This window comes from Puntigrus tetrazona, chromosome 8 (assembly GCF_018831695.1).
Source record: "Puntigrus tetrazona isolate hp1 chromosome 8, ASM1883169v1, whole genome shotgun sequence".
Taxonomy (NCBI): Eukaryota; Metazoa; Chordata; class Actinopteri; order Cypriniformes; family Cyprinidae; genus Puntigrus; species Puntigrus tetrazona.
The window spans coordinates 8,186,154-8,211,945 of NC_056706.1; the positions used below are offsets into that span (position 1 = coordinate 8,186,154).

The 25,792-nt window shown below is 38.1% G+C and overlaps 1 protein-coding gene across 10 annotated transcripts in view; it reads left to right on the forward strand.

Moving 5' to 3' along the window:
• elavl4 (ELAV like neuron-specific RNA binding protein 4) overlaps positions 1–25,792 on the forward strand; it is a 74,009-nt gene that overhangs the window by 43,280 nt on the left and 4,937 nt on the right. For 7 of the 10 annotated variants that reach the window (XM_043247147.1, XM_043247154.1, XM_043247151.1 and 4 more), the window contains 4 exons: positions 5,294–5,397; positions 14,096–14,249; positions 20,983–21,217; positions 24,260–24,298. In XM_043247147.1, coding sequence (XP_043103082.1) covers positions 5,294–5,397; positions 14,096–14,249; positions 20,983–21,217; positions 24,260–24,298 — 532 coding nt within the window. The remainder of the gene's footprint in view (positions 1–5,293; positions 5,398–14,095; positions 14,250–20,982; positions 21,218–24,259; positions 24,299–25,792) is intronic. The other 3 variants (XM_043247148.1, XM_043247149.1, XM_043247150.1) reach the window with 3 other exon arrangements.

Below are 25,792 nucleotides of genomic sequence, written 5' to 3' on the forward strand. Positions count from 1 at the left end.
GGTTCAAATACGACTCCTCCAAATGGAGCCTCTCACTCCAAACAGCCTCAATTTAACAGAGAGAGAAACATCTCATTCCTCCCATTTAACTCAGCGTGTTCCTCAAGAGCTAAAAGAGACCCAGACAGGGGGCAGCTCACGCATGCCCTTCCTCATCTTCCTCATCCTCGCTATCACTGAGATGGTGATTACGAGAAAAGAGGACGCCGGTTTTGGGCCCTCGTGACTCCAGCCTAGCGATGCTACAGCTAATGATACTTTTTTTCTTGCACACATACCATGGGTTCACAAACATGACAACACGTCTCTCGGGAACAAAAATACAGCTGTGCGTATTATGAATCATATTTTCTGGATCAAAAACATGCACCGAGTTATAGTCATACAGCAGGAGGTCTGTAATACCTGTTATCTGTTAGCATTCCCATTCATTTCAATGGCAGATGCTCGTCTGGCGATGGACCCCCCTAGAAGTGTGTGATTTGTAATCGGCTATCGCCGCTCTTCATGGGACACATCGCTCTGGATCTGCAGGAAATATTAATGCCAATCAGTTATCAGCACCAAATGAACACACCCCAAGAAGCTATCCTAAACTGCAAAGGAAAGAACAGAGACAAACATATTCAAATAGAAGACCATTTCCTACTTTTTAAAAGCTTTTAGGTTTCTCAGAAAGTGATATATTTACATTACAATAATATGACTTTCTTTCAAAAGAAGAGATTTCTTTAATAAATACATTAAATAAATAAATAACACAGTATTGTGTTGTTTGCAAAAACAATTCATTCATCAAAATGCATGGAAACAAATGAACTGTTCTCAAAGGAGAAGGATGCTTTTTGGATCCAGACATTGTAGTTACAGCACTTACCAGCAGAGGCTAACTAGGCCATATTAACCAGCCAAACTCTTTGGTTTACCCACACACTCACCAAACTCACACAAGCTTCGATCAAGCTCTTGCACATCACTATAACGCTCCAGCTTCAGCCGTGTCCCATCGCAATGAAAAACCCATCAGGAGCCTACACACTAATAGTCATAAGCTGTTTATTTGTGAAAAATATCCTTTTAATTGGTGTTAAGCATTGTCTTTGAAAAAGCCTTTCCAGTATTTCCAAATTTGACTGCACGTCTATCCTGCTGGGGAACAGAGAGTGCTGGAAAAATGTAGATCCGCACTCATTAAAAGCTCATTAAAAGCACAATGCATCATTTCGGTTTCAATTTTAATTGACAATTAAAATATATAAGTTAACGTAACCATTATACTAATTAAACAGCATAGAGGTAATTCTCTTTTGCTGTGCCATTTGATGTTTATGGCATATTTCTAATGGGCTCTGTCAAAATCCTAAATCGTTTTTGTTGCAAATTCACATTTTATACAGATTCTGAATATCGATCATCTTACTTTCCATCAGAGAAATTAGAATATTCTCTCCGATTTTGTGTAAACAGCACAATCGGCTTTAAAAGCTAATGACAGAACAGCACAAAATAATATAATCACACTTCTGTAGATCAAACATGACATGAAATATTCACAGAATAGGCATGATGCAGGATAGCAGAGCTCTGGCTTTGCCATGAAACATTCTCTGTGATTCTCACTTCCCTCAATAATAAATTCATGAGGCAGCCCTGACTGTAACCCTCTCCGGTACCTACGCTGCTGTCCATTGTAGGTAACCCTGGCTGTGCTGAAGAGATTGTGTTTGTGTGTGCTTTGTATTCATGTGCTGTCTCTGCGTGGGTATATGATCTGGTTGTGTGAACAGAATTTTATATGCTGTGTGTAGGTGTGTATACCACATATGTATTTCCAAATATACAGTACAGAGTATATATACGCATGTATAGGTGTCGTATGTGAGATATTGATTTTTATTATGTGTCTGTGAGAAGTACAAGAACACATAGGTTGTCAGGCTTTACCGAAGCCCCATATAATTGGGTCCACTAGACTCTTCTTAGAGGCCATACACAGGACGCATCCTTGTGTTCAAAAACAGCTTCAAAAAAGACAAAATGGAACAGAATACAAGTGGTCTCAAGACACATTTTTGAGTTGAACTATTTATAACTTGACACACCGTCTTGAAAAAACAATGCTGAAAAACACAACAAAAACCTCAAAACAATGGCCATGGATGCTTAGTCTTTTCAAAGACTGACGTAAAAAAAAAAAAAACAGCACAGACTAAATGCAAGAAAGGACAGCCATTTAAGTTATAATATTCATTTTGTTTACATATATAAAAATCTCTCTCAGCTAATGCTTTAAAGTACAGAAGAACCCTTCTAATGATACATTTAAAAGTACATATATAATTTAACAACAAGGCCTAAACTATACAGTTCTATTGCACTAGATATATCAATCAACACAACCAAAAACTGCTCTGAAGATATATACTAAAGTAAATTTTGAATTGAATTTCTTGTCTAAAACGGTTAAAACAATGTGTAAAATCATTCTGAAAGTATAAATTATGAACACTTCAGTTACAAACCCGTGAGTATTGAAGCACTCTGAATAAAACATGTCTAAATCAAAACATTTCAAATAAAAATTCACATGAAAGAGAAAACAAAGGTTCTTTTAAAGGAGTAACAGTAATGCTCCCTCATAGAAAAAAACTCTGCCTTAAAGAATTTAAAGATGTAACTTTTCAGTACCGGTTTTAGTACGTTATTGTAAGACTTTAGCTAGCTTAACCTTTCCTGCAGAGTTGCATTATATAATTGAACCAATTTAAGTCATGTCCATAAGCAGGTGCATCAGTAAGTTGTTTAAATAGAAGAGTTATGTGCGTGTGCATGTCTGTAATATTGCATGTTTTCTTTGAGGTTGTGCCTCTGCAGTTTGTTACAGAGCACAGATGAGATATGAGATATTTAATAGAGATCAGTTTAAGGTTCTGTTAATGTGTCTGTTCGCAGGAAAATTAAATTAGCTAAATAATTGCCTAGCCAAAAAAAGGCCCTTAGAGATTGTCAAAACAACTCGCAGCCTCCTTTCTTTAAAGCAGGATGATTTTATTCTTTGTATTGTCATAGACTACAAAGACTAATAATGAAATTATGCACTTAAATTAATAATTAATGAACTCACTAAGGGGTTCGTCTTTTAATTTTCTTAAAATATTAAGAATATGACTCAGTTCCACAACAATCGGTGTAACCCGAGTGTACGTAGGTGTGTGCGCTGGTGCTTTTTTTCTTTGCAAACAGCCTGGTTCTGGTCCCCCACTGAGATCTCCACTGCCGCACCGCTGTGTGATGGAGAAGGGGTGTGTGTGTGTGTGTGTGTGTGTGTGTGTGTGTGTGTGTGTGTGTTATGCTGGTGGGAGAAATCCCTTTGACTGAAACAGTGGCCTTGGTCGGCCTCACCTTATCCTCAGGCAAGAACTCCAAAGGAGGCAAGAACAACTGCTAGCGACGTTATGGAAATGCCATCAGGCAAAGGGGCATTACAAAACAGATTGTTTTATGAACCCATTATTGTACGCTCAAACACACAATCATGCAAACGCACGCATCCACCCACACACACATATACACACAATGAAAATGGCAATACGGGGCATGCCAACGTGGGGCCAGATGCTCTGGGCCACAAAGGGAGAAAAGCGAGGAACACAGCTGAGATGGTGGAGATAGAGAAAGACAAATGGAGAGGTTAGGCAGAGAGAGTTCTCGGTGTGTTCTCTGAATGTATCATTATCCAGAGCTGAAGTTCTGCATGACAGCGCTTTGGAAACACACTTCATTTACACTAACCTTTCCATTTCTATTTTCCTACACATACTTTCTCGCTTTTGGCGAGGCACATGTCCAGAATTTTCACAACCACATAAATACACTACTGTATAAAAGTTTGGGGTTTGTAAAACGTTTCTACTATTTTTGAGAGAAGTCTCTTATTCTCACCAAGGCTGCATTTATTTAGTCAAAATACATTAAGGTATCAAATTAACAATGCTAAGAGTCTTACGCTATTAAAAATAAAGGTCCTTAACAGCGATGCCATAGCAGAACCATTTTTGGTTCCCAAAGAACCATGTGGTCAAAGCTTCTTTAAAGAAATTTCTCAATAAGGTTCTTTATGGAACCATTTAAACAGAAAAGGTTTTTCTATGGCATCAGGAGGCACCTTTATTTTTAAACAGCGTACTGTGTAGGAGACATGTCAACAATAGTCTCATTATAGCTTCTATTAGCAAACAATTTTAAAGAAACATCTGAGAATGTTGTGACAGTAAACAGAATGAATGAATTAAGGGCAAAAATGATTGGTTTTAAAAACAGATTTTCCTTAATTTCTTCTAAACTAAAGAATATTAGTTGAACCAATGTTGCTATTTCATGCTTGTCAGGATGCCGTAAGCCATGAAAGAGCAGCACCTGAGTCTTAAAACACTGTCTAGGATCACACTATTTATATTTAAAGAAACTTTGAAACATCAGTGTCAGGCTTTGAATAGTGCTGTATCGCTGCTTCTCAGTTTTTCCAGGGTTTTAATGAACGACAGAGGGATTGGTAATCCTCCGTAATCCAAAGAGAAAGAGAAGGAGGCATGCCATTTGAAGCGAGGGCAGCGAGAAGTTCTGTGTTCACCCCCTGCGGTATCTGGCTCGCTTTAGCTTGTGTTTGTTTGGCGCAGGGCGTAGCACTCTTTCACATTTGTGATTCACTTTGTGTGTACACTGTGGACTTAGCGCTGTCTGTTTCCATTAATGAGGATAAGTGCAGCGCTGTTCTCGAGTTCCACTGCATTTGTGTGGCGAGATCTGTAAAGAACGAAAAGGGAAGGGGGGTTGGAAGCAGTACCACACAGGCCTTTAGCTGCAGGGTTTCTGTTTAAGTCAAATAGCAGATGATGGCTGCCTCGCCTTCAGAGGAGCAGCAGACGGTTAGAAGAGGTTAAATCAAAATAATTCCACCAAAGACTGTCAAAGGTTTCCAACGGAAGCTTTCGCTTAATGTGCGCTAGCCGAACATGAACTCAAACTAGTCACTGCTAGTCAGGCTAATGCTACATATATTGTTAAGTGTTAATGTCGTCTGTCTCATAATGTATGCATAGCTCTTGTGATGAATGGTTTTAAGTGGTTTTAAAGACTTTATAAGGGTTGGTAAAGATAAGCGATACACTTTGAAAGGAAGTGTAGTTAAAAGAAATGCTTTCACAGTTTTATGTCTTACTGCACAGTGAATGTTTTAAAATATACTAAAATATATGTCTTTCCTCTTCCTTCCCTGTTTTTCTTGCAACTACAGGACAGAGTCTTGGCTATGGTTTCGTCAACTACATTGACCCAAAAGATGCAGAGAAAGCCATCAACACATTAAATGGACTTAGACTTCAGACCAAAACTATTAAGGTGAGTAACCACATTAGCAGAAACCATAAAGAACAAACCGGAATACGTCACTGAAATAAATGGGAAATAAATTAAACCAGATGCTAATTTAGGATATTTCACAATATTATATATGTATATATACATATAAAAATCACAAGAATTTTTTACTGTATTTCTGATACATTTTTTATTCAAAAAACAATTATTGACCCAATACTTTTGAATGAGTGTATGTACAAATACATACATTACAATATTACAATATTACCGTAATACAGTATAATAATAGTAGTAGTAATATTTAATATAATTGTAAAAATTAAATATTTTAAATACTTATAATTTATTTTTATATTTAACTGTGTAAACTGTACAGCATGACATTTATTTAAGTTTTTTTAATTTATTTCAATCCCATTATTTTTGTATGGTTACTCTCAGTAAATTAAAGTAAAAACCAAGAACAGCTGTACTGTGGTATATTTGTATGCATACCTCAATGTGTACATCGGGATGAGCGTTCAGGTTCATGTTGTCAGGTTACTGCCTGCCTGTTGTTTACCAAACACTTTTCAGCCAAAGCAACCCACATTACGCTAATTGCAGTGGCAGTCCCCCCTGGAGCCAGCGCCTCTCGCTCAAGGGCACAACGTTGAGAAGGTTCTCTCAGTGCCTTTCCAGTTAACAGGTCACCCGCACCTGGAATTGAACCTATTTAAACATAACAGATAACAGACGGTAACAGAGCAACATCTCATTTAGGTGGAAGTGTTCTCCCAGTCGCCATTTCTCACGTTTGCGCCAGTCAATTCGCCGAATGTTTCCTGTCACCGTTTGTGCCAGTGGAGCTGCAGTGATTAGTACATGTGGCGTACACTGGCTCGTGCTGGGCTGAGGCGCGGCAGCACAAAGAGAGAGGAGGGCAAATCTGACTCATTAAGATGCAGAAGGAAACAGGAAAGCAACTGAAGGAAGAAAAGGGAAAAATAGTGTAATTGATATGTAAATGAATCTCCAAATGTCAAATCATGAAGTCACACAAAAAGAGGGAAATAGCATGTATAATGAAATAATGTGGACATGCTAAATAGACTCCTAAAATACGTCTTGGTTTTCACTGTGGAATTTTTAATCTGTTCTATTCTGTCACATTTCATATTTTATTCTGTTCAGACAACGGTATTTTGTCATCTAGGATTTAAAATTTTCTGTTCAATTTCATTTGGGTGTATTTTATTCCGATCTACTGGCACTTTATTATGATCATATTCTGTTCTTTGCTATTCAGATCTTCTATTTGACATAATTTTATTGTCATCAAATCACATTTCATTCTGTTTGGTTCTGATGTGTTGTTCACATTTCAATGTGTTTGTTTTTGTTATGTTTTATGATTGTTCCGTTTTATTCGATTTTACTCTCTTTTGTCATTCTATTTATTTTTTATTGTTCTCTTCAGTTTTTGTTATATCATTGTTTGGTTTTATTCCATCTCTGTTATCATTCTATTCTGTTCAGTTTTGTGATCCGTCATTTTCTGTTTTATTCAATGTTTTATGTTGTTTTATTTAATCTCTATTGTTACTCTATTCTGTTTAATATTCTGATCTTTTCTATTCTATTGTTTTATTATTCTATATTATCATTCTATTCTGTTATCTGTTTTTCTATACTACTTTGTTCTATTCCATATTACATTATAAATATTTTATTTTGTCATTCTACTCTGTTGTCATGTTTCATGTTTATCAGCATTACATTTTATTCAGTTTTATTCTTTGTTGTCTCTTAGCTGTTCTGATATTCTATTCGGTTCAATTTTATTTTCTTCTAAGTTGTTTAGTTCTATTCTGCTCTGGTCTGATTTTCTCTATTCTTTTCGATTCTACGATTTATGTTCTATTATTAAATTAAATCATGCCACGAAATAGACAGATCCCCCACAATCTGATGGCTTCGATTTTCCTCAGCAGGGCTTTGTGGTAAATTTAGAAGCAGCAGCTGGTTTTAACAGTAAATTCTGCCTGCCGCTCACGGCATAATCTGGCTGTGTGTGTGTTTTCATCTGGCCTATAATCCCAGACCTCTCACTTACATCCGCCCTAATCTAATCAGATTGGATTTCGCCTGCTTATGAAAACACGGCTCAGTCTGCGCGGCTCAGTACCTCTTAACATAACAGCAAAAGAACGCGCATGTTTGTGTGTGGGAGCAAGAGAAAGAAAAAAAGAGAGAGAGGAGAAAGAAAAGACTTGTCAGGGCTGTTTTTGAAAGAGCACAGCACAATGCTCACAAACATGGGCGTTTTCCAGAGTGGCAGCATGTGTATGTGTTGGCCGGCAGTGTTTCTAGTACTGGTTTCAGCATCAGCTAAGAATCCATCAGAGACAGAATGACTCACTCTGTGTGTATTTGCCGATCATCACAGCTTCCTGCCACGCGGCACTTCTCTCAGTGACAAAACACACTTCCAGGGAGGCAGCGGCACACGCACACATAAACACACAGTTAAAAAAACTGCACTTATCGGTCAAACACACCTCACGATTTTGTTCCCGTCCTAGGGCTGTAACCAAATGACTCTGGAGCTGTTTCTTTTCACCCTCACGCTCTTTCTTTACTGCGCAATCCAGAAAAAGGCAATGCGGAAAAAATAAAACGACTGCAGTTCAAGTGCTGTGAAACTCCTCTAAGTTACCAGTTTCTAACAAACCATTTATTCAATCCATCACAGCAGATACTGAATTAACATCTGACTCACTGAACTGCAAGTCATCACAGCTGTCATTCATTTCTGACTCAAAATAAACCAACATGTTATGGGAACATTAGCAAATGAGAATTGAGAGACTTACTTACATTTGACGTTTCACATTTTATTTTAGAGCATTAAGAATTTTGCATTCATGTAAAAAATACTTTTTAAATATTAAATACACTTCAAATATAATTCATTATTTATATTAATAATTTAATATTTATACATTAAATATGATGATCGTTATTATTATTAATATTAAAGACTGGTATTTAATTTAGTATCATGGTATTATGTTTTGAAATCGGAAATACTGAAATAAGCATACAGTGGATTGGCCCGAGGGCACAATTTAGTGTAACACAAATTTTCATGCTGTCTGGTGGGGAGTTGTCAAAATGATGTTGCCGAGCATACTTCTTCTAAACATGTTCAGTTTTTCTCTGGCAACATGCACACTCCAACAAACACAGACTTTCAAATAATGAAGCAAGAATCATCTTCCGTGACATAGCGTGCATACACACACACAAACAAAACACATGCTACTGTGCACTGAGGTTCACACGCACATCTCATGCATGATTGAATGAAATCGACACAACTAAAGATGCTCCTGTATCACACGCTGTCTAAACCGAGTGCAAAACGACAAGCAATTTGTCTGTCCACAATGAAAGCTAAATGCTACGTGAAGACGAGCTGTGGACCAATTTCACACTAGACAGGAACTGCCAAAGTATTACCAGAAGGGATTTTGAAAAAGCAGTGGGTTTCAAGGTAAAGATGGCTATATCTCATGAATATTAATTATCGAACAGTGATGATTCTGCATTGATCTGAAATTGAGGTACAACATCCAGCAGGTTTTAGAGTCAAATATTATGCATCAAGATACTAGAAAAAACAGATTGATAAAAATAAATTCATTTGGCAGTAGTGTATTGATTAGAAGTTTCTCTACATAAATGTCACTGTCCTAAAATCTCTATAATTTGTTTGATGCTCAATTCACTAGTCACATTTTTTAGGGCTAAACTTCATCCTTATACCGACCAGAATACACCAACTCAAATTAGAATTAACTTTAGTAGGTTTGATGTATGAAGATTGAGCACTGCACATTCTCAGATTTTTCCACCTACTTCTTATTGTCAGTGTTCGTCTCTGGATAAGCTCTCTCATCTTAGGTAATTTACCGAGTCTGCATATAGACCTTTTTTTTACCACCACAAACAGAAACTATTGCAATTTGACATTGGAAATGACGTGATTCTAATGCATGTCATACATATTTTTCTACCAGCTGACTGGTTGAGTGGGCTAAAAGTCCTTGGGCCTTGAGCAATGCTACAGAAATAGAAACCGAGCTACCGTGTTTCTTGTGGTCACAGCTGGTAAGAACAAAAACTGCGATTTACACGGAAAAGCTTTGATTGCTTATCGCTTCATCACGCCAGGCCTGGTCAGGACACGTTGTCATTCCAATCCGTGTCCTTTGTTAATCATCTAGATCTTTTTTATCTCCATATTTTCTCTCTCTTCGTCCATCCATCCATCTCAGCGTGGGTCAGAGAAGCCAATATCTTTATCTCTTTCGTGTGATCTCTCTCATACACCTCTCGGGCTCTCGGCCCTCCCTGCTTGGTCTCCTTTCTCTTGCACTCCATGAAACCTCTTATTCAGACCAGCACCAGCCCTCTCAAAAGAGGCTCTCCTGCTGTAATACGGCAAGAAAGAGATGAAATCCTCTGTCTTATAACTCCTAATAAGTGTGTTCCAAGGTCATCCTTCTCATAAAGCCTCCATCGTAACCCCACCCCCCATCAAGCCGGGATGAAGACAGGCCATCTAATAGGAACAGACAGCTGCATCTAAGAGTGCATGAGTGAGAGAAAGGGGAAAAAAGAAGGAGAGGGTAATTATCCGAAGTGCAGTTCTTTGCTCTTTTCAGCCGAGCAAGAAAAACGGCGTTTATGAGGGCCCTCCTGCTGAAATAAGCTGATGATGTATATGTTTACAAGAGGCTGTTTAGCCGAGAAAAAGGAAGTGAGGAGAAACAACTGTGGCGGTTTATGATGAGTTTATATTCTTTTGCAAAACGCCAGTGTCAAGTTCAGGGACACGCCGTCGTTCGAGCCCATCGGCTAATGCAAGGAAGTCCATGAAATCAGATCGGCAAAGCTGCATCTCACCGGTTGAAAAATAAAAAAAAGAGTGAGAGTTTCACTCCAGTCACAACTTCCACATGCTCATCATTTTGTTGCGCACACACACACACAGACACTTCTCCATGACACTTCTCCGTTTCTCAGCAAAACTCCGGCTTTGCCTTCCTGTCGAGGTGTGATGGGAGAAATCCCACTGAGGGCGAGAAGAGCGTAGCCTTGTGCTGTGAGTTATGTGTATACACACACACACACACACATACACTGCTCACAGCAGACAGGGTGTTGATAGATCTGACATCTGGAGCTGCTTGACAGGGCAAGAAAAAAGCAAAAAGAAAAGAGGAAAGGAAAAGAAAAGAAGGGAAGAGAGGATAGGGAAGAGTCTGCCAGGGTTCTATGCCTTTTGCCTTCTCCATTTAAGTGGATTTGAGGAGATTACGGCGGAGTGTTTAGCATGTTTAGCTCAGCATTTGTAGCAGTGTAACAGCCTGTGATGGCTCTGCTGCCCAAATGTCAGAACTAATGAAAATATGAGATGGAAAGGCTGCTTCAACCATTAATGGGAACAGATTAAATTGACGTGAGCATTAAAAGGGCAGGGAGATAGAAACATCTCCCCATCTTGAATTAAAACCGAATTGCTGTAGCGGGAGAGAGCGAGACAGACAAAAACGTAGAATCAACAAGGAAATTCAGAAAATGGGTGTGATCGCTAAAAAAATTAAGAATTTGTCCTATTTCTGTATACTGTACTCAAAATCTGCGCTCACCCGCATGTCAGTTCAAACCCATATGGCTTTTTGTGGAATACAAAAGGAGACATTTTGGGAAAAATATTTGTTGTTCTTTTTAGCACATCTACAATAGATTGGGACTGGGGCTTTGAAGCTGCAAAAAGTAACCGTAAAGCACCATAAAACAACCATGACTTTAATTATTTTTAAATAAACCAAAATAACATGCATCACTATTCACATGAATAAAAATTAATAAAGAAACATTGCTATTGCGATAATAACTAGAATACAGAATAAACATATATTGTTTTCTTTAGCAAGAAAGTGGCAAGATGAAAACAATTTTCTGTTCATAGCATATTTAGGTTATAATAACATAAAAAATTAAAATCGAGATTTAGAATTTTGAAGATTATAAAAACTGATAATTAAAAAACCAAAAAATGCAACAATAAATTAATGCACATTATGGCAGCCTCTGAACTTTGTCAATGATATACAGGCACTGGACTAATAATACATTTAATCAGTCATCGCTTCCAAAATTAATTAAACAGGTCATCTTGTTCATATAATTATGTTACATTCATTTAGTTAGTCTACTAGTGCTATACGTTACTTTATTGACAAAAACATTTATGTGTGTATATATATATATATATATATATATATATATATATATATACACACACACACATATACTTATACACATATACATATACAACTAATTTGTGTCATCAATAAATTGAAATTAAAGTAATTCTCACTGAAAAACGTTTAGACTTCATGAGTGATGTAGCAATGGTTAAATCATGAACGTGGAAGTAGAACCTTTTAAACAAATCAATTGATCTGTGACACTGTGAGTCAGTTACATCAGTTAACAGAGTGGAGGTAAAGAATATTGGTAAATGATTACTAAAATTGTGATCTGTGATTCATCACATAAAATTGAATTTATATAATATTTGTAATTAAAGAATTAATGTAACATGAAAATAATATTAGTATAAAAAGCTGCCATATGGACTATGATATTCTGTGGAACTGAAAAAAAGTTGAATGGATTTGGAAAGACATAAGGGTGAGCTATTAATTTTCATTTTTGATTGAACTACCTTTTAAAAAAAATTATTCTCATTTAAGAAAATCCAGGATGAGCCACAGCACTGAAGTTTTCCACAAGGATTATTTTTTTTAAATACTTAATTAACTCTCGACAACTGTGTAAAGTTCAGTGACATTACGGCATTAAATTTGTCAACGACTTTGAGATTTGATTGAGAATGTTTGCAAGGGGTAAAAATGCATCGTGTGTGTGTAAGAAAAGAAAGACTGGTATGTGAAGTTGAAAACAAGTACAGCGTGGTTATGAGTGTGACAGACACTGTCCAAGGTTCTGCAGAGTTTGACAAGTCGAGAGAGGTGAGAACGTGCCGGGTGAGTGCTAGATGGAGGGAGTATGGTGGAATGAGCGCTGTCCAAGGTGCTGGTAAGCGCAGCGCGCTGATATTAGAGCGTGTGGGGAATGCGAGGGTGAGAGAGCTATAGATGGCTTGGCTCTCACTCTAGGCACAAACAGAAGGTTCCAAAGTGTTATTCAGCACAGATGACAGCCAGCCTTCTCTCTCTCACACTCACACACAAGCTCTTCCATCATGTGTGTTTTCTGAAAACAAATTAGCCTTTATCATTTACTGCTGTGGGTTTTAAATGAGGTTCATGAACCTTATTCTAAAAACAAGTCAATCTGTACAAATGTAGAAAAGAAACGAAAACTGTCCAATTTGTACCACTGACGCGTTGAGTAATCTAAACTAGGAAAGCATTTCAAAGAAAATTTGGTAAATATAAAAAATAAATTATACAAACTATGTTCATTAATTACAGTTAATGTTTATCTATTTTTTTATTCGAATAATTTTAACACGTAAAGCTGTATAAACATGAAATTGAATAATAAAGGGAATACACACACTCACAAAATGTGAGTTTTGCTCATTGTTGATATATTAAAATGTATAAATTGTTTTATATTACCGTTTAATGATATTTTGCGTATGCAGAATGCATGTATAAGGGTATGTTGTTTCTTGTTATAAACAATATATATTTTTGAATATTTTAAGTTAATATAAAATACTGCAAAAATGTAAAACATTAGCTGATTAAATGCAGTTAGTATAATGATTTTGTTTTTTTTACAGCAATACAATACAAGTTGTTAATGTATAGAATCTTATTGTATTATATTGTGTTGTAATTAAGTATTACCAAATATTTTCTATTAAATACTTCATAAGTTCAGACCTTTAAAGCCTTTATTATAAATTATATGACGAGAAACATTTATATAAAATAAAATACAATTTAAAAACAACATTTGAAATCATCCGTAAGAAAATGATATTGCTACTTTTCAAGATTTACTATTTTATACAAAAAAAAATTAGTTATTACTTTTGGAGACTTCTCAGAATAGACCGCAATTATGCCTGTAGTTCAAAGGGTTCATGAACTTCAACCACTGTACTTTGAATATCCAATTTCTTGAGTGTATAGTTTCTCCTCAGAAACTGGGTTAGAGGTGGTGCACGTTAATATTGAATTTACATTTTCATTCCTCCTTTGAGACAATTTGCAAAGCTCTTTAGATGTCATGTGTATATCCCTTATCTGTGAATGAGCAAGGATCACAGAGAATCCCTCGCAGCAAGTTGTTCCTTTTCAAAATATTATAATAAGTCAAAGAGATTCTTCTTTGTTCTTAAATGGAGGATTTGGGGGCATTATCTTTCTGAAGTCTCTAGCTGCTTTAGGTCAATGTAAGAATACAGACCACGGAACAGGTGCGCAGACGCCCTTTGGCATCTGAATGCTGCGTATTGAAAATAAAGACCCTGAACAAATATCCTCCAGAAGCCAAATTGAAAATGAAAAGTCTAACAAGCAAATGTGGATGTAGAATTCAGGAGATCCGATTCCTACATAAACCACTGTAGTTTGATAACTGCAACAAATGCTCAATGTATGTGTTTTTTGTCTTACAGGTTTCGTATGCAAGGCCCAGTTCGGCTTCTATCCGTGACGCTAATCTGTACGTGAGTGGGCTACCCAAGACCATGACCCAGAAGGAGCTGGAACAGCTCTTCTCTCAGTATGGACGGATAATCACCTCCCGCATTCTCGTCGACCAGGTCACAGGTATCAGTGGGACCGCTTTTCTCTCACCCTGTAGCATGCAAACAAAACAAACCAACTCCCCAATTTAATATAAAATAATGACTTAGATTTACAATTTATTAAAAGATATATAAAACACACTTAGATAAAGCCAAACTCTTTGAATGAATTGTTGGCTCCATATTAAATGTAATGGAAGCCAGGCTAAAATGGTATTATCTAGTTTGGTTTTGCAAACATTTGATCATTGATTTAAAAAAATGACTGAAATTAAACTAAAAGTGTTTTAAAACACACTGCAACTAACACAAGACTTTTTAAGACCAATAAAGTGAAGGAAATTGAATGGTACAATAAATCAATGTGGTATCTCTTTATAGTATTTCTTTAGCAAGAAATAGAGTGCATGCAAATTTAATGACACGATTTAATAAATGAAAGAATTTCTGGTCTGTTTTGAGACCTTTTTAGACATTTATTTGAAGACATTAAGACTTTTTAAGAACTTTTAAAAAAACTGAAAGAAACCCTATAATAGAAACTACACACACACACTCAATCTTGAAGTCATCGTCTGTGAGTAAATGTATGCGCATGTTGTGTCTTTGCATTTGACCGTAAACACGGATCCCATTCCCAATATTAATAATCATCGAACATTACAACCAGTTCATGACATGGAAAGACTGATGAGTCTATTTTAAATCATCCAGTCTTCACCTAGGCCTATCCTTCCTCCAACATCATGAATAAATCAACCAGGATATAAATGGTCATGGAGCTGAATTTCTTACACATTCAATATTTTTACAACTGCATAATTCATAACGGCACTCACCATGCAAACAATATCGCATAAGCCACAGGAAAATGTACTCCACGTTCTAGTGGTGCCAAACCATTTCTGAAGAACTGCTGAGGAATGCTGCACGGTCACATGCACAAATACACACAGAGGCCTTCCTCCCTTGACACGGATCCTTCCTCTGGCCCTGCAAAGGCTTCCCTGGAGAAAAGGGTCTACGGGAGAGAGTCTAATGATTAATTAAACCAGAGTAGTGAGTAAGAATCGAGGAGTGTTTTCTTTTTGAAGCTAATGATAGGAGGGCTGCTGTAAAGATACATGGAGAAATCAAAGAAGGATTATGCATGTTACTCAAGACCAGTTGATAGTTAAATCTCATATAAATGTTGACAATTCAGTCACATGGACCATCCATATGCAAGCCATTCATGCTACATACAACAACAACCTGCCCCATATCTGAATACTGATGTTATTAGCAAAACAGAAAATAGTATTCATGGCGAGGAAATGATTGTGATGAGCTGATTCTTTCAATTGAATCCTTAAACTAAGTGACTGATACTGAATTTGAATTGATGTCTCACTGAAACACATTAGTATGATATACCATGCACAGTTAGGATACATTACTTGTTTTTTCACCAAAAATACTGCAAGAATCATTAATAGAAACTATAATCAGTACATCAAGCAAAATCAGTTTCTGTCCCTACTCGTTAATGTTTTAATCATATTTTTGTCAGTTTGGTAGACCTCACAAAGCTAGCACGATGTCAATCAAGATTGTTCATTTTCAAAAATCAAGTCAACATCTGTTACATGCTTCTTAAGGCAAATCTAATTTTGTGTCATATTCCTCTATATGCCACTATCAAGAAAAACATAGCATCCTGAAATAACACCGAGAGTCATTAATAAAGACAAACACATATGGCATGATAAACTAACAGTGGCTTCGCCTTCCTGAAATAATAATACATCATACATCCTTGTCATAAGTTTCTTGGTAACAATTAGGGAAGCGTTTTCTCTGTTCACCCTCACAGAAAAGATAATGTATTGCGATGGAAGTCCTCTTCCCACATGTCTCATTTATATAACTCATTCCCTAGGGTGTGTCTGTTTGTTTTGAGTTTATTGGGAAATGTGACTAAATTGCAGGGATTTGAAAAGCTTTCGAGAATTTGACTGATTCCACGGCATGAGTACTTAAATCTACTATGTAACCTAAGGGAAGTATGATAGGTTTGGCCCTTTGATCAATAGTCAAATATTCAGAGAGGCTCCACCGAGCCTTGTCTAGCAGTCAATACATGTCCCGTCAATGAGAGCAAATACAATTGATCCATAACGCCGGCTCCTACAAGCTGCTCCTCTTAAGTGAAAAACGACTGCACTCCCATGAGCTACTGGTAGAAATCCCTCTTTTAAAAAGCTATGCCTTCCGCCGCCTTTTCTTTTCCCGCTCATTGATATTTTCCCACGACTTGAATTCCATTAACTATACAGTGTGAGCGCGCTGTCAGGAACGGTTAGAAACACAACGTCAAAATTCATTTGAGCCAACGTTGCACGACGTGTGTCCAAATCAAGGACTGTCGAACACAAAGGATCTGTGATGTATACAATGAATGTAGATGCTCCACCAGACATCGCAAAGCATGCCATGACACCGCTGCCTTGGCCTCCAATTACACAAGGACAAACAGATGGATTTATAGCAGTGCGCCGGCAGAACCAGGCAAAGAGCTGCTCAAGTCTTCAAAGACCTCCTTTACTGAGCCTTTTCAAACACCATCTGTAGCGGCAGCAACTAAAAGTTACATAAAACGAGGACGTCGCTCTCCTTTCTCTGATTAGGCAGAAGCTACGGCGAAGAGGTGTAGGCTTTTTTCCTCATAATATATTTAGCGCACTAGTTTAATAAATGTTCCATACAGTTGGCACAGCCACTTAAAAGTGAGAGAATGAGAGACAACGGAGAGGTGCTTATGTTCAGACAGAGGAGAGAAGGCTTTCATTAACAGCTGAGCTTTTCTGAGCTTTCCCTTTTTTCCCCAGAGGACTCTCTCTCTCTCTCTCTCTCTCTATCTCTCTCTTTCTCTCTCTCTCTTTCTCTCCTGTATGCAGTAAGTGTCGAGGACCAGAACAGTGGGCGTGCAATGGAAAGCGCTTTGTCAGGCTGGCTATGGCGGTCTCTTGCCACTGTTTCTTGTGCACTCGCTCTGTGTGTCACGGTTATTATTAAACTCAGCATTCTCCGGCTTCATGTGTGCTGAGCCGAGATAAGTACAGGTAGAAAGTTACGTAAGGTAGGAGTGATTACCGGGAGAATAGTGCTGTTAACCGGCACATTGTAGCCGTAACTCTGTTCGGTTCATGATAAGCGCTAAAAAGGAGCTAGCGGTGCCAGTGTCTCCGGTTTTAGCCCGGCCGCTCGCTTTGTTTAGGCAGCCTGTTATAGAAACGGCTGCAGGCTCATTATGGTAATGTCAGAGAAGCGAAGGGGAAAAGAAAAAAGTAAAGCTCAGTCAACATTAAGGCGCCATTTGCATTTTTTAACTGTTAAACTGCAAGCTTTTTTGTGGACCCTAATTTTAGCGATTCTGCAGGCGTCTGATAGATCGTCAGCTGTTTGCTGAGTCGCAGCCTAAATGACACTGGTCAGCACTATTTTTACCCGAGGAAACCGAGATCCCATCATGGTTTCATTATAGTTTTGTTAGTGCACAGCGCCGAAAACCTCTGGATTGAATGATACTACAGACTACCTGCCCTATGGCTCTGCATTGTTTTTTTAAGGTACGATACAAAACTGACTTCCGGAGGACAAAGGAAATAGTAGACATTAGTTTTCTGTTTAACCATTATTAGACCAATCATTCATAATGATATACAGGAATGTGCAAAACGGACCCTTTTCAATTTACAAGTTTGAATTTAAAATTTAAATTAGAATTGCACAGTATGTTGTGAAAAAAAGAGCGTTCTTCCACTTAATAATTATTAAATATAGTGAAACATAATGAATATAATGTAAATGAAGTGCAATTTCTATAAAAAATACTATAGATATATTTGAACTTGAACCTTCAATAATAAAGGCTTTCAAACAATGCCTTGTCCATTCAACCTTAAAATTTCTTTCTATTAAAAAAACAGTTATACAGTATGAATGTCAGTTTCATTTAATTTTACATCCTTACATTCTAATTCTTAACCGTGTTTGCATCCTCAATTAATTTTAGGTTCAATTTCAGAAATGACTTCTCCAAACTGTAAGCTAAATACTGAGCATTTTATACTGAATGCAGTTCACTTTAAACAACTTCTGATGTTCCTGCATACTGCGCATATATGATACTGTGCAGAAAAAGTAGCATGATTTTCCAAACGTAGTCAAATCATAGGTTTGGAAGGACGTGACCTTTAGCCTCTTAGTCTGTGTTTCACAATGAAGGGCAGCATGGTATGTAAAGATTCCATTAAAGGAAACCATTTTAGTCACATCTAATGAGCTAAAAAGAACTTGAAAGCAAATATTTGTTCACCACACTACTTACATCTAGAAATAAATGGAGTCATATGTTAAAAACGAAATAAAAAAATCATGCTGTTTCTATTTATTCCACCAAGCGTCAAACGCACATTGTGGGATATGTGAATACATGTGATACCTCTCTGCTGCCTTCAAAAGCAATTAAAGCATTGTAGTAGAATGGATGTTACCAGACATGGGATTGATGTCTTGATGCCTTTCTCTCTCCGCTTTCGGACTGAGTGTTTGTGTTCAGCCTAAACAAGCAAAAGCACAGATAGCATATAGTTTATGTCAGATACATCAGTTCATTCCCGCACACTTAAACTGACAGACAGAAACAAAAAGTCGTCTAGTTTCGGATCAAAATTTTATGAAACAGAATGTGTAATCTCCTGTATTTTTAGATACTTGAGCTGTTGCATGTCAAATATCTCCTAGACAGAGAGAGGAACAGAGAGAGGAGGTGTCATTCCCAGTTTCCTCTCTCTGCTCCACTTTCGAAGGATTCTGCTTTGACCTCAACATCACTCCGCGGTGAGCACGAAGCTAACCGTGCATCCTAAACTCTCTGGAATAATGCATGCTTTCGTTCCTCGAGCCTTACTTCTGACGGTCTAATTAAAGAGAGCAGGTTTTAGGAAGGGAGAGGGAAAAGTGAAAAGCTGTCAGGAATGACTCACGCTGTGAGGGAAAGAGAGTAATGCAGCCGCAGTCTGAATGAAAGCTCACTGCATTGAAAAGATTGTGTGCAAATATTTGTTTGCAGAACGGAACGTATCAAAAGACACTGATTTGAATAGACAATCAGGCAGCACAACAGAAAACATCAATACTAGCGGGTGACAGCTGAGAGAGTGAGAGGAGAACGAACTGACAATATAGAAAGCAGAGAGCAGACACACACACGCTTGCACACAAATACGTGTTCATTGTATTATGCAAATTGCCCTCTTGGCAAGTCATCTCCACGCGCACCTCCTCAGAGCAGAAGGATCGTCTCATTAAAAACCAACCCAACAAAAGACCTCCCAGTAAGCCAGGCTCTTTTAAATGTTACTTTCAGGTAGCGGTCAAAACCATCGCCTTGGAAACGGCGGAAATGTCGCGGACGAGCTTCATACCATGAGGCGGCGTGTGGCCGTCAGCTGCCGCAAACCACACAGCGTGAGGCCGTCGCACACACGCGCTCAATTTCCACACCAGCGGGGCGACAGCATCTCCGCACAATATCGCCATCCTCTCATGAAGAAAAGAAAACAAATTACACGTCTGCCTGACAGCACCGGAATGCTGGCCGGCCAATAGAATCACCCCGTTCCATCGCACCTCATTTGCATAATGTGACACCAGCAATAGAATCCGTCACATAGGCTGCATATCTGTCATTTGTCGCTTTCGACGCCGAATCATTTTCGGGCTCTAAATATAGAAATGAATCATTCCGAATGAAGGTGTGCGAGACAGGAAGTGTGTGCAGTTGTGTGTTTGGTGCGTTCAAGTCATGGTGGAAAGACTGTATTTAGTTTACACCTTTGCGTGGAAGGATTTAAAACTTTCTTTAAAGGAGTAGTTCAATCAAAAATGAAAATTTGCCCACCCTTAAGACATCCCATGAGTTTGTTGCATTGCAACACTTGCTCACTACTCCAAACAGCTGATAAAAAACATCACAATAACCCACAATTAATCACATGATTCCGTTCTATGTATTAACATCTTGTGAAGCAAAAACGGTGTATTTCTAATAAGTTTTAATTTTAAACTGTTGCTTCTGGCCAAAACCCATAATAACGCTTCGTTCAGTGAAAAAGGGCATCTTCTGTTGTCCTCTCGCAGCAAAACCCACCTACACATTTGTTTAGAACCGTTTTGGATTGTTTTCAGACAAGGCAACTTTTTTCACTAATAACAAGAAGCAATGGTTTGATGTATTAATGATACATTAATTTCTTGCAAACACACAGCTTTATACTTCACAAGACATTAACTGATGAAATGGATAGGAAAGTCATGTGGATTAATTGTGGATAGTTTTTTTTGGCTGTTTTACTCTCATTCTGACAGCACCCATTCACCGCAGAGGATCCACTACTGAGAAATTGATAAATTTGTTAAATTTATCCAAAACTGTTTCAATGATAAAATAAACTCATCAACATCTTTGTTGGCCTGTCAGTTTCAGCAAATGTTCATTTTTGGATGAACTACTGTTTCTGAGTGGGTAAACATCAGTGAATGATGCAATGTATGTAGCGTCTTTTTTTTTCTTGCTCCAACCACCATTATTACGGCTTTCCAATTTATAAATACAAACTTTCCAGTAGGACTTGAACGTATCATTGATGTTGCTGCTGCAGTCCCGGATAAAGCCAGTAAGCGTATGGTGTGTTGTTTCTGGTGTGCTGGCCCCACAGGTGGCTCGCGGGGTGTGGGCTTTATTCGCTTTGATAAGAGGATAGAAGCAGAGGAAGCCATCAAGGGTCTGAATGGACAGAAGCCCTCAGGTGCCGCTGAGCCCATTACGGTGAAGTTTGCCAACAACCCCAGCCAGAAGACCAGCCAGGCGCTACTGTCGCAGCTGTACCAATCCCCCAACCGCCGCTACCCAGGACCCCTCCACCACCAAGCGCAGAGGTTCAGGTAAATACAGTCAGTCTACAATAATAATGTGTACATTTTCTTACATAGCTCCCTTTGAAACTCACATCAAAATTGGTGGAATAGCAAGGCAAAATAGGTGTCTGGATTGTGAAACTGTTACCTGTAGAGCTGAAGTCGTGTGTGTCACATGACCACCGAGGAATAGCTGCTCCCGAAAATCTGCAGAAACAAAATGAGATTCAGAAAAGAAACCGAAGCGAAGGACTGATAAGAGACAGTGGGGTTCTGTCGTTCACAATGTCCCTCTGATTTCTTTTTCTCATATGCCATCCTCCCCTTCTTTCATTTCACATCTGTTCCTTTCATTTCAGTTCAGCAGGCCAGCAATAACTTCACTCTGGCAGCTAACACCTTTACAGCCCTGGGCAGCGCTTCTCAACCTTTTTAAAGGCGATGTGAAGTAAATTCTCTCTGCTGTGTCCCCTCACTACGCATATAGTTAGTCACAGGCAACAATAACAACACCTTTTGATCCTGCCGTTGACTTGCTAGGACTTTTCTTAAGATCTCCTTTCCTCGCAGGCTAATTCACATTAACTATGAGTCACGTCTTATGAGCTTCGAGCTGGCGAAGCCTGCCAAAATAGATGAGGTCATTTTGCAGTGAAAGTTTACTGCTTAATGGAAAGACATCAACTCACAAACAAGCAGACATTGAATGTAGTATCAATAATATTAATTTTAGCCATTTAGGATTTTTTTGTTTGTTTGTTTAATCAACACAAAAAAATAAATAGCCTTTATTACTGTTATATGCTCAACTGAACTTGTACATTTTTGAACCACTGCTTAGATATGCTAATTATATATGCAAACTTACTTTGAACATTGGCAACAGGATATAATGTCATGTTCCAGGGTTCAAATAATCACAGCCTTTTAAAACAAAACGAAAAGAAATTTTACCAACCATAAACTTTTGTGCAGCAGTGTAAATCAATAAATACATAACAAATTTAAAATATCAATTTCTCGCAAAAATGCAAACCACCGAGCTTAGAAAATGCTAACTGTACAAGCATGTGTTCTATTGCATGAATAGTTTTTTGATTTGTAATGTTTCTATACAGTCGGTCAAAAACCTTTCTTACTATACAAATTCTCAGGTCAGAGTTCACCTAAAAAACACTGAACCTTTACACATCCGTGTTCACAATCAAATGAATGGAAGAATATTGAAATCTGATATACGGCTCATAAGAACCATTCAAAATATTTCATTATTCATTTGTATCATAAATATAAAATACTTTGGATGAGTTACAGTCTATCTCCTCTAGATGCGTGAACTGTCAGCACGATGTTTACTTTAAAGCAAAAGATCCTTTGTTTAGACAAACAGGACTCGTCAAGCAATTAGCACTGCACAGCAATACTGATGACAGAAATCAGTAATTAATTCCTCATACATCACAAGCACTTATTATTGAAGAGATCTGAAAAGGATGAGTCCCATTTGCATGTATTAGTCGGCCCTACAAAGGCCTCATTGTATTGTGTGTGTGTTTGGAGAGGAAGTGTGAAAAGCTGTAGGCCGGGCCGAGCCGGGTTGAGACACGCCTGCATATATCTAACACATCGTCTGCTCTTGCACCTCAGAGCCCTCTCTCCAATTAACTCATTTACCCACAAAGCAACCTGCCTCCCTAATTGGCTAATTGGCATCTTAATGACTCGACACACTGAATGTCCTCGCTTTATTTTGGCTTTCTTTTTTTCCCTCGAAGTTCATAAAAGGCAGAGACACCAACTGTTGACCCGCTGAGGAGAGGGAGGGCCAGCATGTGTACATGTGTGTGTGTTTGTCTGGAGAAGTTCAGTTTGAAATGTGAGAAAGCAGTAATTAGCCCTGTCGGCCATCTTGCAGCAGTTTTAATAGGAAATGAGACAAGGCCGAGCCGAGAGATGGATGGAGGTCGCAGAGTAGCCAAACAGATGGGAAACTAAAATGAGAATGACTGACGGGGAAGAAAAACGTAATACACCGGTCCGCTGGGTCAGTGGGGCTAATAGAGAGACCACACAAGAAAGAGACAGAAAGAAGAAGAAAGGGCACTCACAGTTAATGCTGCATTACATCCTGCCTCCAACTTCATTGAAATATCATTTTATATTAAAGTTTTTAGTTATGCTGAAAGATGGCCCCAGACCAATTTCATCCATAGCAATAGCGTATTATTCAGACACTAAGATTCATTCTTTATATATCACTCTGAGTATGTTTGTATTATTCCTTTATTTCTCTTTTTAAGTTTTGTTTTTCGGTTTGCTCATATCCTTCTTAATCATTCTTTAATTGTCATTAAAATATTGCAATTTATTCGAAATATACACATTCTCTTATAAGTGAATTTATCTGAATTCTCCCTTTTACTGTATTAGATATGTAAGAAAAAAATTTATAATAACCAAAATTATATATTACCAGAATTAATTTAAGCTCCTGTTTTTGAGGCGTGGTGGCTTCCACTGGATCTGCTTCCAGCTCAAGATTACAGCAACTCTAAAATATAAATAAAAAAAAAAAAAAAAAATATATATATATATATATATATATATATATATATATATATATATATATATATATATATATATATATATATATATTCATCATTAGAAAATATAGCATATACAAATATAAATAAATACCACTGCATTATAAATCATTCTTAATTTAATTATAACCCCCCCACACACTGTTTGAGTGAAACTATTGCAATTTTATTTGTATATATGTCACATAAATTATGTAGTGAATAATATTTTAGGATTGCAGCACTGTTAGGCTAAATAACTGGGTAGGCATTCAAGTGGCCTCCTGTTACCATTAGTGCTGCTGCAAGTCTGCTGTTCTTTGGATGTATGATTGACTCTGTGAGATGCCTGATGGGGCAGCACAGTGTAATGGCCCATCGCTAGATGGGCGTCTTCCTTCAGTGAGGCAGGGATGTAGCATTAGTTCCACTGAGTGAGTCAACCATCTGCCTGGCATTAACCCCAGAACCCTCCTTCTCTTTACAGGCTGGACAATTTGCTTAATATGGCCTATGGCGTTAAGAGGTAATTAAAACTTCACCGAATGCCAGATGTCCATGTTTGACAGTATGATTTTTTTTTTCCCTTCTTTTTGAAAATCACATGCATTCAGTTCAGTTCAAGGTTTTTTCCCTTCTCTTCAGTTCGTTTGCCTTTTTGTTGACTTGATTATTTTTTATTTCAACCTTCCAATCTGTAGCCCTAAAAGTGTAAGTATCTTTTATAATTTGTAGTGTTTATGATGATTCAAAATTTTTTATGAGTTCCGTTTTGGTATTTTGTGTTTTATTATTGTGTAGCTCCTGTTTTGAAGCGTGGCCTCCACAGGATTCAGGGGCTGAAGCCGTACCTCCGTCCAGCTCAGGGTTACACGCTGCCAACAATTGAACGAAATTATGTATATTCCCAATGCGTTACATATAACAGCTAAAATCGATGGAAGGCTATTGTGTTTTTTCGTCTACTTGTTTCCATTTTATTTGTTGGAAAGAGCTGGTCTAGAGCGAGACGGAGGGGGTGACAGCTCACCTGGATCCCTGCAGGAAATGTAGTGTTTCACTGCAGGTTTAGGAGCCTCTGATCAGTTGGGTTTGCTCATGTTCTTTTGCTTTGTGCTGCTGTGGATGTAGTGAAAAGGCTTCTTTTGAACATGTTTTAGTGCTTATGACATTTTGTTGCATATTTTAGTATCTATTGAAACACTTTGATGTCCCTCGAACACTCAAGGCTAAGATGGAGGGAGTAGCATGAAAGGTTGTGCATTGTGCACGTTTCTTTTTCTTTCTTTTTTTTAAAGATACCTCTCTGTTAAGAGTAAAGGCTCCGCATTTACTAGATTTCTTCTCTTTCTAGAAAAGTCCTTTGCATTTTGGCACTGGCTGATCAGAATCTAACTATTGTTTTTCGAAAGAAAACATGTTTATTTTTTGTACAATCTGACAAGTAACGGGAAGTGCAACAATGAAACGGGATATGCAAACGAGGCAGCGACGTCTTTCAAAACAAATGACGAGACGAAAGATTCCTTTTTATTTACACTCGCTGCGATCAGCTGTCAAATAAGCCGTCTGCCCCAAGAGAGGAAAAATTTAGGGGAGATGAAACCAACGGGGGGCTGGGGAGGAGTTCTGCTCACAGAGCACGCCGTGGAAGGTAATTAATGAACAAAGACCAGTCTGAAGAAGTGAGCATCGCTAGGTGAAGGTGGGCAGCTCGGAAGGGTGGGATGGCTCTAGGTCAGTCGCTTGTTGCTATGCAACTCCTCGTCCAACTGTTCGCCTTAGTTCGAACAACAGACAGCGCTCGGCCCTGCCCTAGTAGTCACCAGACACCTCTGTGTCAGCAATCCGCTAGTCCGACCCTCACCCGCTCGCCCGCAGATGACTGGCATCCAAATTACCACGAAGCCATATTCGATGAATAATGGCTACGGATTCATTATTTACACAGAAATACCAGCATAATTGAAGTCATGAGATGGTTGCTTGTCACAAGGCGCAAAGTGAGCCGACTTACCAT